We start from the raw sequence: 14,581 nt of genomic DNA on the forward strand, positions 1-14,581 counted from the left end.
TTTATTTCCATTAAGGATGAGCCATTTAACTGATACAACATTCTCTGAAATCTCCATGCCCAAAAAGTCTCTAAATTTAGCTTGAATGTACTGTAGATTTGCAACCTCGGAAATAGGCCCTAATTCTCTCTCATTTGCAAAAATAGGATGCTCACAGCCAATTTCATTCTGACAACACTCAAGGAACTGATTATGTTTAGCTAGTGACTTACAAACATTTTTAAAATTCAATTTTGAAGCCCACTGCTTAAAATAACTGCTTTGCTTCAAATCGCATGCACATGCATCTTATCAAAGGACCAAGGGATTTGATTTGTCTGGGTAGATGCAACATGTAATGCTGCTTAGGTATTACATTACTCTCAGGGAAAAGGTGTTTGAATTGATTCAAATGTTTTTCGATCATAATTTTGAGCTGTGATATTGTTTGTAAAGAAATTACTGGAGCAAGTACTATCTGTACTATTTCAATCAATGTATTAATAAATGTAACATACTCATTGTCCACATCTCCCCAAAGAAAAGGTAGTATTTTTATAAGTATTAACATCTGCCCACATGTTTGCTTCAATTTGTTGTCATTAGAAGTTAAAGTGGTCACACTGAGGCCCCGTCCACACGAAGCCGAAACGGGCGAAACCGTTACGGTTTCGATCTATCCGGTTTCGAAGTATCTCCGTAAAGACGAAGCCAAGCGAAACCGGATAGATCTGTAGAAACGCTGTAGTAAACATTCCAGGCCCATAAGGGGCGCTGCTTCTGGTACACAAATCCAGAAGAAGAAGAGGCGAGCATGCGCATAAAGGCTGCCCCCCGAACCACTAACAACACAAACAAACAGCTCTTCTACGATGGCGAACTAGATTCTCAATAAATAATGGCTTAGCAACCCAACAAGGGACATGATATGCTGCAGAACGATTACAAGCTTGTAGTCCGCCATCATCTTTTTTGTTGTGATTTCTGAGACTCCGCGGGCTTAAGAGCCATTGGCTAGGAGGTCGAGGGGTGGGGCGATGATGTCATGGTTTGCGGTTTCAGTCGGTTTCAGGCGTCCACACGAAACCAAAACGAAACCGGATAGATTTGAAACCACCTCCGAGGGTGGTTTCAGAAGTTTGCGGTTTCGGTCAGCGGATTCGCCGGCTTCGTGTGGACGGAAGGCCGAACCGTACAAGACCTTTGCGGTTTCGCCATGAAATCGGCTTCGTGTGGACGGGGCCTGATAGGGCAAGGCTTATCACGTACATCAAGAGGTGAATAAGGAAAATTCTGAAGAGCCGAATTGAATGCATCTAATTCTATGTCTCCTGACAAAATAAGTTTTTTTAACACAAGCTTAATTTCCATCGGTGCGACACCTTCAAAGATTACGTGCATTATATCCTGAGGAGTTTGTTGGATTATATCAAATGCAGGAAAATCAATAAGTCTGCTCCTTCTGTTTATTCCATAAGTGGTTTTGAGGTTGGCCTGTAAATTATCTGTGCTGGCTTTATCTATTTCAAAACATTGCCTAATGTGCTTCGCATGAGTTCTTTGGACAAACTCATTCTCATCAAAACTTGTTTGCATATCTTCAAAAGTACATTCGCAGTGCCTGCACTTGCGATACGCAAAACCAACCCCTTCTTTAAACCCAGCAAGCTCATGTTGGGCAAGTGTGTCTCCACACAAAGCTATCACAGCACCATATAAGTCCATATCACCGTTTTTTGTTTCAATTTTAACACCATTATAGAGTAAATCCATGTCTTTCAGAATTCTTTGTAAAACCGCATCAACACCCCACTTCTTCACATATTCAGCTTTTGCAATAGCCAGGAGTCGTATTGCTGCTAATTTAGACCTAAATTTGGGATCAATATTACCTAAGCTGTAATAAACCATTAACAATTTGTTTGCTCTAGTGTAAGAACCCAGGGGATTGCATATTTCGATCTCATCTGTATACAGAATTAATTGCAATGCGTTGGGCTTCCTAGAATACAATGGATGGTTTCTGAACATATCCCCATCAACAAAGTCATATAAGTATCCCTCTCGGCTTCTTGGTGGTACAGTATTAAACATGGTAAAGATTCGCGAATCAGAAAGAAGTTGCTTAAGGCTTTCAATTAGTGGCACATAGTAAAAACCTCTTTTTCGTATGGCCATAACTCTTGAACTGCCCTTTTTGACCCGACAAATTGTCTGAGAGACAACGACTTCTTCTGGACTCACTGGACTGAAATGTTCTGAAACAGCTCTTTCCAGTCCATTTGTAGTAGTGGAGAAGGGATCAATGAAATTATCAAATGTAGCCAGTGCTGCATCTTGAAGCTGAGATGTCCCGGTGTGTTCTTCAAATACTTCTCTCATTTTATTCCTCAATGTTTCCAGAAGAGTGGCTTGATATTGCTGTACCCCTGTGATGATGTTGTTGACAGTCCTCTGTGAAGTTTTAAGTTTAAATTGTTACAAGGGATTGCCATTATGTTTAGCATATCCAATAAACTATTGTAGAGTGGAACACTGGAAATGCTTACCTGTGACAGGTGGCATTGTTCACGAACACTTATGGCAAAAGCTGCTGCAGATCTGGCAATGTCAGGCCCGGTGACAGATGTTGGAGCTGCAGCTTCTCCCTGATAAATCACAAAAATACAACTTAGGCTATGCTATTGGCCATTTGTAGTTCCAAATAGGACTTTAAATTTAAATCCCACTTAGCAAGTCAATTTTAAATCATTTATTGAAAGTGTAAACTGATAGCTTATATTAGCTGCTTAGAGCTTCGATCCTATAGAGCTCGTAAGTCTCCATTGCTCATGGGACCTATGAGACTGAAAAAAATGAATGGGAGTCAATGGAGAGAAAGTAATTATTTTCTGATCCCAGTCTTTATATGCCCCGGATTATACATATGATGTTTGTGGATTTAAATGATAATTTTTCATGCAAAGAAAACTATAATTTAGCGGGATCTGTTTGCGAGTGGTGGTGACGTTTATCATACGTGTCGAGAGCAGCGGGAGTTGTAGTCCACAAAGCGCCCCACACAAAAACTAACCGTATCAAACTCCTACCCGCTAAATTATAGTTTTCTTTGCATGAAAAATTATCATTTAAATCCACAAACAACATGTGTAAACGTGGGCATATAAAGACTGGGATCAGAAAATAATTACTTTCTCTCCATTCTCTTCATTTTTTTCGGTCTCATAGGTCCCATGAGCAATGGCGACTTACGAGCTCTATAGAGTTTTTAAATGAAATTCAAATTCGTAATTCTAACAACCTCTACACATCACATTCCCCCAGCACATAAGACAAGATAGCAGAACTAGGCTCAACTGCAAACTTACTGCATTGCTTGATTGGGCCTCAGGCATCTCTGGTGGGTCCTGCGTTCCAAGTTCGAGAAGGTCAGGTGATGATTCCATGGAGCTGTCCATGGAAGGAGTCATAGAATTGCCAAATATCGATACGCCGAAGTTTTCTAATAAAGGTGGTGCGGATGTGGGTGTCGTTCTCCATTGACATGGTGGACATCCAGACGTTACATACAGGGGATGCGTTCGTTTCAGGTGACGATAAAATGAGTTAAAAACTCTGAACTCTTGCTCACAGCCATCAATCCCACAGAAAACCCAAAATTCTGCATTACGACCATGTGTGACATTAATGTGGCTAAGAAGATTCTTCAATCTAAAAGCCACAAAAATGATACAGATCATGCAGCGCCACACCGACATGTCTTCTGACGAGGTTGATCTGTGATTTTGGCGGTTCTAGGGTTTCACTGCTGGGCTACCCTGCTTCCTGTTTGGCCTTCCTCCTGATCTCCCGATTGGTTAACCGTCAAAGCAATTGTGTAAAAAAACATGTATATTATTACATATAAGACACGTAGCATTCACAAACAATCCTCAAGATTCTCTGAAAAAAAAAAAAATATATATATATATTTTAAATCTTCTGCGCCGACTGTCCGTCACATCTGAATGACGTCAGTGAGGTGAACAAACTCGGCGCCAAAACGGGACTCACGCAGTAAGGAAAAGTTATCGACGACGACGAGTCAATTTCAACTGAACGCATTATGCTGCTTTGTCGTGCAAAATTGTTTTAGGACGATGTTGTTTCACTGAGGATATGTTTCCACATTCACATTCATTTGGTAACAGCCAGCTACAATTTAAAAAAATTCTGGCTAGCTAGCCATCCACATAGCTGATGTGGTGGTGGACAGTAACGAAGAACAAGCCATTCGTTACTGTACTTGAATAACTATTATATTTAACCTAGAAACACCCTGTCAATCTTGAACGGTTACGTTAAAATTATTATTCGATTTGGAAATATGATTGGTATATATCCGGCGTTTGTCCCCGTTTATATGGCTAGAGGCAAGGGGCCTTCTACATAGTTGTTCCAATGTCCATACTATCCGTACTTGTAGCCTAAGTTTGAATGCGAAGGCCGTTCCGATTCAAATCGGGCGAAAATAAGTACCGAAAGGACCCGGATGATGTACTCAAAACCATAGACATCAAGCTGTGTTCGAAATCGTTCCCTATCATGGATGTAGTGCACTAAATAGGGTGCACGCCATTTTGTAGGGTGTTCGAATTCTCAGGAGTCCACTATATAGGGCACTATATAGTGGACTTAAAATAGGGTACATACGATGTTCCCTACATGTTACTCCCGTATACCACAATGCAATGCGGTTGTATTTTTCCAGGGGAGAAGAAGAAGCTGAATAACCGCGAAAACGAATACATTTAATGATGGAGTCTCCGGCTTGTGTTTAGAAATGTCAACAATTTATTTGGGATTTAACATAGAATATTTAACATTCAAAATTAATTTGAAAAAACTTGAACAAGGAAATGTAACATTCAACATCAATACAACCTCCAGCCCGGTTTGTTTAGATGATGTCGGCGCATCACGTCACACAAATACACGGCGCATTTACTGACGCAAATGACGTTTAGAAATGTTCAGCGTAGTGTCCGAATTATCGTTCCCTATTCCCTATATAGTGCACTATATAATGTACACTATATAGGGAATAGGGAACGAGTGTATAGGGAACGATTTCGAACACTGATAGACGGAGCATCGAATGCTACCGCCTACTGGCACTGACGAGACGCGGGGCCGCCATCTTGGAGTGGTCATCCGCTCCACTCAGTGTAATCCATTTGGCTGGAGCAATGAACTGTCAGCGCATTTAATTAATCATACCTCACTGAATACCACTGATTTTCATGCGTTTTTTTGTCATACGTGTAGCTATGATAAAGGCCACATGGTTTGGCGTGTTTTATTATTCAATACCAATTATACCAATAGTACGGTAATGTTAAATCTTACTTGTGAAAAGTAATCCCCCCGATTCCTATTATGGATTTTGACTTTTGAGGGTTGTCTTATTTTAGCTCATGTACCAAACATACTTTTTCTGTGGCTGTGTCCCTGCACACACACACACACACACACACACACACACACACACACACACACACACACACACACACACACACACACACACACACACACACACACACACACACACACACACACACACTTGAACATTTCTTTACATCTATGTGACTTTTCTAAAACATATTTTCAACCTCACTATATCATCTGCAGGATCTGCATTTTCTAGTTTAAAATTATATTAGTATCAAATATCACAAGTAGAAAACATGAGTGTTAGTGTTTTTTATTTTTTTACCTTAAATGATTTGACAGTGTTTAAAGGACATAGCAGGACATAGCAGAACTATATTACACCAAGTTCATTTGAAGCAAGTACTTTTATACTTTTACTCAAGTCGACGTTTCAAGGGAGTATTTCCACTTTTACTGTAGTAATATTTTGCACATATCTCAACTTTTACTCAAGTACGTGGTCTGAGTACTTTGTCCACCACTGTAGGTAACTAACCCAGACGAGCTTTTCTGAACTTGATTCTGTTTTTGGGACAGGGATATTCAGAGCTGGAGAACTACGGAGCAGCTGTCGAGCATGGATGACTTGGATGTCACAACACTGTCTGTGTTACAAGGTAAAATGTATTTGGTTTATATAAAGTATTAGTGGGTGCATGCTAATCTAACTGTGTAGGCTAGATAAGAGTAAACGAGTCCATGAGTGCGGGCTCGGTTGGCATCGTGGAGGAACGTGCATCTTATTTGCAGAGATAGCAAACTTAGCTAGCCTACTTTGTGTAGTACTGGGGATGATTAGTTGCATCCGTTATCTACGACTTGCATCAAAAGTAGCTAGTCCACCTGGCTGTCTGTCAAAAAATAGTACCACTCGGTAACGTACCGGAGATCAAAATAATAAGCTGACAGATTTTGCGTTCTAGCAAAAATGTACCCATATCAGCTTCTGAGCAATATTTTCTGTAGGTTTCATTATATTATCTGTGTGTCACAATCAACAGCTTTCTTAGCAATGGGGTTCAAAACTCAAATTGCAGAGAACTCTTGCATGCAGTAGAGTAGGGCCAGTCAAATTTGAAATACTAAAGCATGTTTGCTTGCCTGTTCCTTCTAGGTAGGGGTCTGTAGTGCATCTAGTAGGCCACGGTAGTGCCCTAAAGGATTTATTTAAAAAGCCTACATTATCTAGATGGGATATAAACTTGTAATGAAACATGTCCCACCCTAGCCTATGCCATAGAGAGCAGTTTGCAATGTATTTTTATTGTATCAAATACAATGGTTTTCATGGAAAGTAGACATGGTGCTCTAATAGGGAGTGGATCCCAAAATAATGTTAATGTTAAAGGGAGAGTTTGGTGTAAATTCATCCATAGCCCTGTTGGTGAAGGTCACATTTTACTGTCCAGAGTCAAATTAGTTAGTAACCATCATCCAGGTCAACCTAATGGATCATCATTATGGCATTTAATGAGTAATAGGCATTTTTGACAGTTGCTGTTAAAATGAGGGTGCATTGAAAAAAAGGAAATCATGGTTTGATAGTGAAGCTGATTATGTTTCCTCTTCCTGTAATTTTAAAGCTGCTGATGTTGATGAAGGGGTTTTAAAAACCCTCTCTCGGGAGGATCTTTTGGATCTTCTTCCTGGACCACAGAACTTTCTGCGAAGAAAGAAGTTGTGGGATCACATTCATCCAAAGGTAAATGTCCACATATGTGGCTAGAGAGAACCTGGCTGTTCAAGGTCTGTAGGATAATTGGCAAAACTAATAGAGGATAAACAGTTATTACTGGCAAAGTGTAGGTTGTTTTTCTGGCAAAGGGTTTTTCTGACACCACACTGTAACCCTTAATAGCAAATTTGATTTAATTGCAGGAACAGAGTGAGAATGCAGTGAGAGAAGCCATTGATCAGCCATCCATGTTGCCAAGCCAGCCATCAACACATGCCATGTTACCAAGCCTGCCAAGCCAGTCATCCACAAGTGCCATGTGGCCAAGCCCGCCACGGACCTCCACCCCCAAAAGCCATCACCAGAAAACCGTAAAAATGCCGGACCCTCCTGAGTATGTGGTATACACCGATTCAGAACTTGACTTGGTTCGGAGCCAGTATTTTGAACTGCTACGCAGTGGGAAAGGGTCACAGTGCAAGATGTCTAAAGACCTATTTTGCAGACTGATAAGGAACACTGTAACCAGCATGGTGGCTATCCTCCGTGCCAGTAGTTCGTGTCAAGAACAGATGTACCCTTCAAAAAGGGAAATTCAGGCAGTGGCTGAGAAGATTGTTGATTATTACCCTATGCTGCAAGACTCATCAAACACGCCTTATGTAAGTGCCTTTTCTATTTCAAACAATGTAGTGGGTTAGGCTGTGGAGTAATGACTCAAACATTTCTTTCCTACAGCTGACTGTGTACTCTAAAATGTATAAGCGTATCCAAAACATCAAGTCCCCAAGAAAAAGGCAAGGACGAATGCCACAACGGGGGGTACCTAAGAAGAGGTCTCTCCTTGAGTCAAGTCTTGAAGATGACAGTGATGCTTCAACCAATTTGTCGGTTGCTTCAACAGTAATTCTGCCGGACAGCGATGATAACGATGCTGAGCTCAGCCAAGGTATGCCAATGGAGAAGTAAATGAGTGCTAAAATATTCCACCACAATACGATTTTGTTTGTAAAGACCCGTTATCATGAACCCATTTTAACTTTTTTTAAAGCCTTTCTAGGGGCATGAATAAATGTCCTTGTATTTGACCTTTTCTTTGGTGTTGTATGTTAAGACCAGGACAGCCGCAAAACACAAGCAAGGCACTATCAGACATTGCAGACCATGTACAGCAAACCTAAGTCTAAGCCAAATGGAAGTGATGTTGCTCAGATTTTGGACTTGGAGTTCGAGGCCAGGCGGGCCTTTATTGATTCTGATGCAACAAAGGAAGAAGACAAGGCAGCCAAGATTATGGATGCATATCCATGTTTTAGAGATCCCCGACATGTAAGTAATTTTGCACCTTCTAACATTTGAAGCAGACACTTCTGCCGTCTTCATGTCTGACAATTCTGGCGCAAAATGAACCAACCTAGGGTGTGTTAGTACATCAATATGAGTTTGAACGATTGCAGGGATTTGTTTTGACGGCATCTGAATGTAATTTGCCTTCAGCGTATGCCGCTAATTACCTCTGTGGGGGCAGCGGGTAAAGTAAAAAGAAATCGCTATTTCTATACCATTAACAAGAAATAGCGATTTAGTTTGTTTTTACCCAGTGTTCCCACAGCTAGAATTAGGAGGTAATTAGCGGTATGTATGTATTTGGTTACATCCAGATGCCGTAAAAACAAATCCCTGCAATTGTTCAAACTCGTAATGATATACCAACAAACCCTAGGTTAATTTTGCGCTGGAATTGTCCTTTAGCTGTTTTCCATTGATCACAGCACAGACACCAAGTTTGTATATTTGCTGTATGCCGAATTTTGTCTTGTAGGCAGTTGACGAGCTTGGGCGTATCCTTGGTGGCGCCAACAGTAAATACATTGACGATACCAAGAAAAGATGGCAGACCTTCTGTACCAATGTCCAATTCTATGGTCTGTGGAAGAAGGTCCTAAAACCCCCCATTCCTGTGGATATGGCTGGAGGTATGTTCTGTATTATAATCTGCATTGTAATCTATCAAATCATGTGCAGAATATGTGCATAGTGTATCTGACATATGGACTGGAAACCGGTCTATTCCATGCTGTTCTCTTCATGTGGTAACAGTTGGACCAAGGGGTCATGCCCGGTCTCTACAGATTCATCTGTTCCCATATAAAGTGAATGGAAAGAGGAGGCAAACGACATTTTGCCGTTCATGTATGCTGTTTACTGAAGTAACTTTTATGTGATAAATTTGCTATGTTGAATGTTAAAGTTCTATGAAGTAGAGTATTATTGTAAGGTTCAATGCATAATGAGTTTTCTCTTGTTCTGACATTGCTTCCACCCAGCGGATTTCACCATTGCCCTTCTGAAGGCATTACCATCCCTCTTCCCATCACCAACACCAACACCAAAACGTCTCGGAGGAGCCAGTGAAGCATTAATTCATGTCCTTGAGGTGAGAACTAGGTTGTGTAGTGTCCACATTGTTTTTACTCTATTATGCTCCACATCCTGACTTTTTTCACATTTGGTCAATCTGTAGGAAAATGAGGATCCCAACAAGTACCTTGAGAAACGCCAACTGTCCTCCCCAGTCCTTCTATACGACGGTAGTACCTGCATTCTCGCAATTGGCAACTCCCCTGTGAGTACTCTGGAAGATGTCTTCAATGGTATGCTTTCATTGATGGCCTACTACTACACCCTTCACTTGACCTATCCGAAGTTTGTTTCCACACTTCTGTCTGTAATTCAGACTGAGGTGCTTCATGATGCAATTCATGATCGGGATGCCACAACGGCGTACAAGAAGGCTATGAATGAATGGAAGTCGTTTGTTAAGAATTAGATTAGAATTTCTCCTGTAATATCCAAATACAGAAAAACATTGGTTGTTCATAAAAATGTAACCTTCAGTTTGAACAGGTTAAAATAATTTCACGGGGGGGGTTAACGTTTGTTTGCAGTTTCTTTTTATGCAATATCCTGCTCTTGATTGCACATTGCTAGCATTTATTATGCGTGTGCTGAATTTATTCACAGGAAAGTATTTAAAGGTCCCATGACATGCCACCAGGTGTGGTGGGATTAGCCGTTACAGATGGAAAGCCAACCCCGACAGAAAACGACCTAATTCAGTCACGTGTCACCTTCATTACGCCGTAAAAAACGCTGTAAAATGTAGAAATACTTTTTTACGCCGTCATGCGCAAAAAATGCGCCGCTTTTTACGCCGCAATGAAGTCCTTTAAGAGTGCGAGTAAAATACGGCGTCTCTAGTATGCTAATAATCTCCGCCCTTCTTTTCTCTCAGCCAATGCATTTGTAGTGTTTGCGCCCAATCGCTGATCAAGACAAGCAGACCAAATGCATTGGCTGAGAGAGCCGTTTAGAGGGCGGTTTGATGCTCTAAACTGCGTTTTTTACGCATGCTCTTGAAGGACTTCATTGCGGCGTGAGTTACAGCGCATCTTTTGCGCATGACTGCGTAAAAAACACTGTTATTTTTTACGTTTTTTTTACGGCGTAATGAAGGTGATACGTGACGGCATGAGGTCGATTTCTGTCGGGGTTGGCATGCCATAGTTACAAGCCGTTTTGGAAATCAGCACCTTATGACATCACACGGGTGGGCGTGTCCACCAGATGTGTGCTGGATAGATCAGTCTACCAGCCTACCTAGTGGACTGTAGCAAACGTTGGACATCTATCCTTCTAGGTGGACACACCCACCTGTGATGTCATAAGGGGCAGATTTCCAAAACGGCTTGTAACGGCTAATCACACCACACCGGTTGGCATGTCATGGGACCTGTAAAAAAAATTTATATCTTTATGCAATATTATTTAGAGAAGTCCACTACAATTAATCTAAATTATACCAATTAATCTAAATTATATCAAGTATTAGGCTAAGATATTTTTCAAATACCATTGTCTTCAGTGAGTTATACCAAAGCACTGTACCATATTGTATACCATTCTATGAGCCAAAATGTTGCTGGCTTATTTGATATTTGTACATTTGTTTCATTTTTCATTTGTATATTTGGCATATTTGTTGGGTCCAGTTGAACTTCCCTGTGGAAGCTAAGTGACTCATTGAAAATCTTTTACACATTGACTGACTTTTATTTCAATGCAATTCACATTGGCGAGAAATTAAAGCAATAACCTATGTACTGTTAATCCTGGTTTGTGGTGCCTTATTACACAGCACAACATTTACATTTTAGTTGGTACACACTGGTTTTCCCCTATGATGTTACTTGAATGAATTTATTGGTCTGCTTTTTGGCACATGCTCTCTTCCTGGATAACTGCCTTTATTTTAAGATCAGGAAACTTGTTTCCAGTAACTACTATACTAATTGTGTTGACAATGTAAGACTGATTTCAAGTACTTCTATCTAGAATTTAACATCTGTGAACTTGTTTTCAGGCCATAAACACTATCCAGAGACTGGTTATAAGTATTTTTATCTAGAATTTAGCATATGTGAACTTAATATTAGACAAAGGATACTAATCAGAGACTGGTTATAAGTATAATTATCTAGAATTTAGAATCTGTGAACTTATTATTAGACCAAGGATACTAATCAGAGACTGGTTATAAGTATAATTATCTAGAATTGAGCATCTGTGAACTTATTCTTAGACCAAGGATACTAATCAGAGACTGGTTATAAGTATAATTATCTAGAATTGAGCATTTGTGAACTTAATATTAGACCAAGGATACTAGACAGAGACTGGTTATAAGTATAATTATCTAGAATTTAGCATTTGTGAACTTAATATTAGACCAAGGATACTAGACAGAGACTGGTTATAAGTATAATTATCTAGAATTTAGCATTTGTGAACTTAATATTAGACCAAGGATACTAGACAGAGACTGGTTATAAGTATAATTATCTAGAATTTAGCATCTGTGAACTTATTATTAGACCAAGAACACTTACCAGAGACTGCTTAATTCTAGTCTAGAGGCAGCTTATTTTAAGACAACTTGTCAAGAAAAGTTATCTTGCTGCATGGACAGATAATTTCACTACTTTTAAGCCATTTTCTGATAGATTTAAGTGTTTATATCTTAAAATTTGACCACGCTTTTTTGCAGTGTATTGGATGGACTAATCTTCATTTATTCTACCTATTGCTCGCATTTGATGTTGTCCACACTTTGATTCACTCCTATGTACACCGCATACCACATCAAACGTGCATACGCCTTATTCTCTGCACAACATCCTATTGCGCTACCTTTTGCATACTTTTGGGAAAAATAACCTGATGAGCACATCACATGGCAGGCACATTAATATATAGTCGACTCTTGCTCTAAAACCCAACGAACACATAACACAAACATGATAATATAGTCAGGTCAAGGCCAGAGCCGAAGGCCCCATTTCCCAGGCAAATGGTAGACACTCAGACACGCTGCACCAGTCATCCTCAAGAACGGGAGAGCCACATTAATTTATCACACAGGAGACATTTTGAGAGCTCTCCCCCGTTAGGAGGAACCAAGAGATACACCTGCCCATACCAGGGCCTCAGAGCCACATTAAATCATCACACAAGAGACACTTCGGGGGGGCACTCCCCCGTTTTAATTTATCACACAGGAGACATTTTGAGAGCTCTCCCCCGTTAGGAGGAACACAAGAAGATCCAGGGCCTGGGAGCCAAGGTCCAGCAAAAACACACAGAACCACACACACCTCAAACGCACACACCTCATCGAGAGGAGGATACAGCTTAAGACTGTATCACACAGGGACTCATCATCTTCTTCTGAAGCAGACCTTCCACGGAGGCGAAGCTCTGGACGAACCATCAGCGCTGATTAGGGACTTAGACATATTCGATTTCTCACGCTTTATGACTCTGTATAACCGTTGCCACTTTACTTAATAAATCCAAGGTCCTCGTGCCGACAGACTTTATTACCTCTCCGTCTCATTTTATCTGGTCCAGTAACTAGACAGACCGTTTTTCCCCTCAATTTGGCGACCCCGACGTGATTTTTTCTGAATTGAACCGCAACTGGGAAACGAGAGACGGAGAGCGGCACGACCTCGGGACCCCGGAGCACCGGACCGATTCCTGCAGTCTCACCTCGCGTACGCCCAACAAAAGGTAGGCAGAACCTGTTGATAAAATCCAAACTCTGCATAGTTATATAGGAACCACATTAGGAGGTGAGACTGTGAGAGCGGTTCGCTACGGGATATCTCGTGGGGACGAATAGAGCTGCATCCCAGCATTTCCCCATAAACCCGATTGACCCTGAACGCGTGACACATCGAATATCGGCTCGTTGCATGGTGAAAGAATACCCTCGAGACCATAGGGCCTATAATAATCGGTCATAGTGATACAAGACTACCGATGGCCGAGTAATAAATGCCTGGGCCAAGAGTGGAACCCAGAGGGATGCCTGGGCCGCAGGTGGAACCCAGAGGGAAAGAGAAGAAAAAAAAACTAGGCTCGTTGCATGGTGAAGAAAATACCCTCGAGACCCTAGGGCCTATAAGAATCGGTCATAGTGATACAAGACTACCGATGGCCAAGTAATGAATGTGTATTAAATAATTCTATGTGGTAAGAAGGTTAGAGTCCTTTATCAGGGTTAGAGTCCCTTTGCAGAGGAAACAGTATGCCTGGGGCACGAGTGACACACAGAGAGACAGTGTGTGTATGCGCGAGAGAGAGAGAGACGGAGTGGCTGTGTGTGTGTGTGTAAGAGGCCCAGAGAGAGAGAAAGAAAGAAAGCGAGCATATGTGTGAACCGGCTAAATATAGAAATAAATAAATCAATGATAACCCTGCTATGTGTGCAACGCTTGCTTGCTTTGTTATGCTCAACGCTATTTTGCCGTGTCTGATGATTGTGAGTGCGGTAGCAGACGGATAATTGCATTGACCAGAGCGGACGGGAATAGTAGACACCCGTTGCCCCTCACTAGTAAGGTGTGAGCGGCTGGGCATATATCTCTGTCCAGACTCCCTGTGCATGTGTGTCAGACAGAGTGAAAAAGGCTGTGTGCGTCTCTGTGCGCGTGTACGCAAGAGGTGATGTTTCTGTGTGTGCGTTTAGAGGAGACAGAGTGAGAAAGGCTGTGTGCGTCTCTGTGCGCGTGTACGCAAGAGGTGATGTTTCTGTGTGTGCGTTTGGAGGAGACAGAATGAGAAAGGTCTGTTTAGGTGTGTGTGTGTGTGTGTTTGTGTGAGAGGGAGAGAGAGAGATAGCAAGGAGAGCTAAAGTCGGAGGACGATCGAGAGGGACCATTTTCCCTCTAGACAGTTGGAGGTAGCGATAGAGTGCGTGTTTTTCTAACAATGAACAGTTGTTTCAGGACCACGAGAAGGGACTCTGTATGGTTTTCAGGCCCAGAGTGTAATCCCCTTTCCCATATGTGTAGTCCTCCCATTTGAGGTCCCCGTCCACCATATTTGAAG

The 14,581-nt window shown here is 41.4% G+C and overlaps 2 protein-coding genes across 2 annotated transcripts in view; both read right to left on the minus strand.

Annotated features, from left to right (window-relative positions):
* Nucleotides 1–287: 287 nt before the first annotated feature.
* Nucleotides 288–4,068, minus strand: LOC132459156 (uncharacterized). Its single transcript, XM_060053540.1, has 3 exons — nt 3,348–4,068; nt 2,529–2,627; nt 288–2,433 (listed from the first exon to the last, which is right to left on the minus strand). Exons 1-3 carry the CDS (start codon nt 3,735–3,737, stop codon nt 1,111–1,113), a joined length of 1,812 nt encoding a protein of 603 aa, XP_059909523.1. The 5' UTR covers nt 3,738–4,068; the 3' UTR covers nt 288–1,110.
* A 4,099-nt stretch (nt 4,069–8,167) lies between these two features.
* The window catches only part of skap2 (src kinase associated phosphoprotein 2), a 362,220-nt gene continuing 355,806 nt past the window's right edge, over nt 8,168–14,581 (minus strand). The window contains exon 9 of the mRNA XM_060053605.1: nt 8,168–8,457. Within this exon, the coding sequence (XP_059909588.1) occupies nt 8,183–8,457 (275 nt within the window). The 3' untranslated portion in view covers nt 8,168–8,182. The remainder of the gene's footprint in view (nt 8,458–14,581) is intronic.

This window comes from Gadus macrocephalus, chromosome 6 (genome assembly GCF_031168955.1).
Source record: "Gadus macrocephalus chromosome 6, ASM3116895v1".
Taxonomy (NCBI): domain Eukaryota; kingdom Metazoa; phylum Chordata; class Actinopteri; order Gadiformes; family Gadidae; genus Gadus; species Gadus macrocephalus.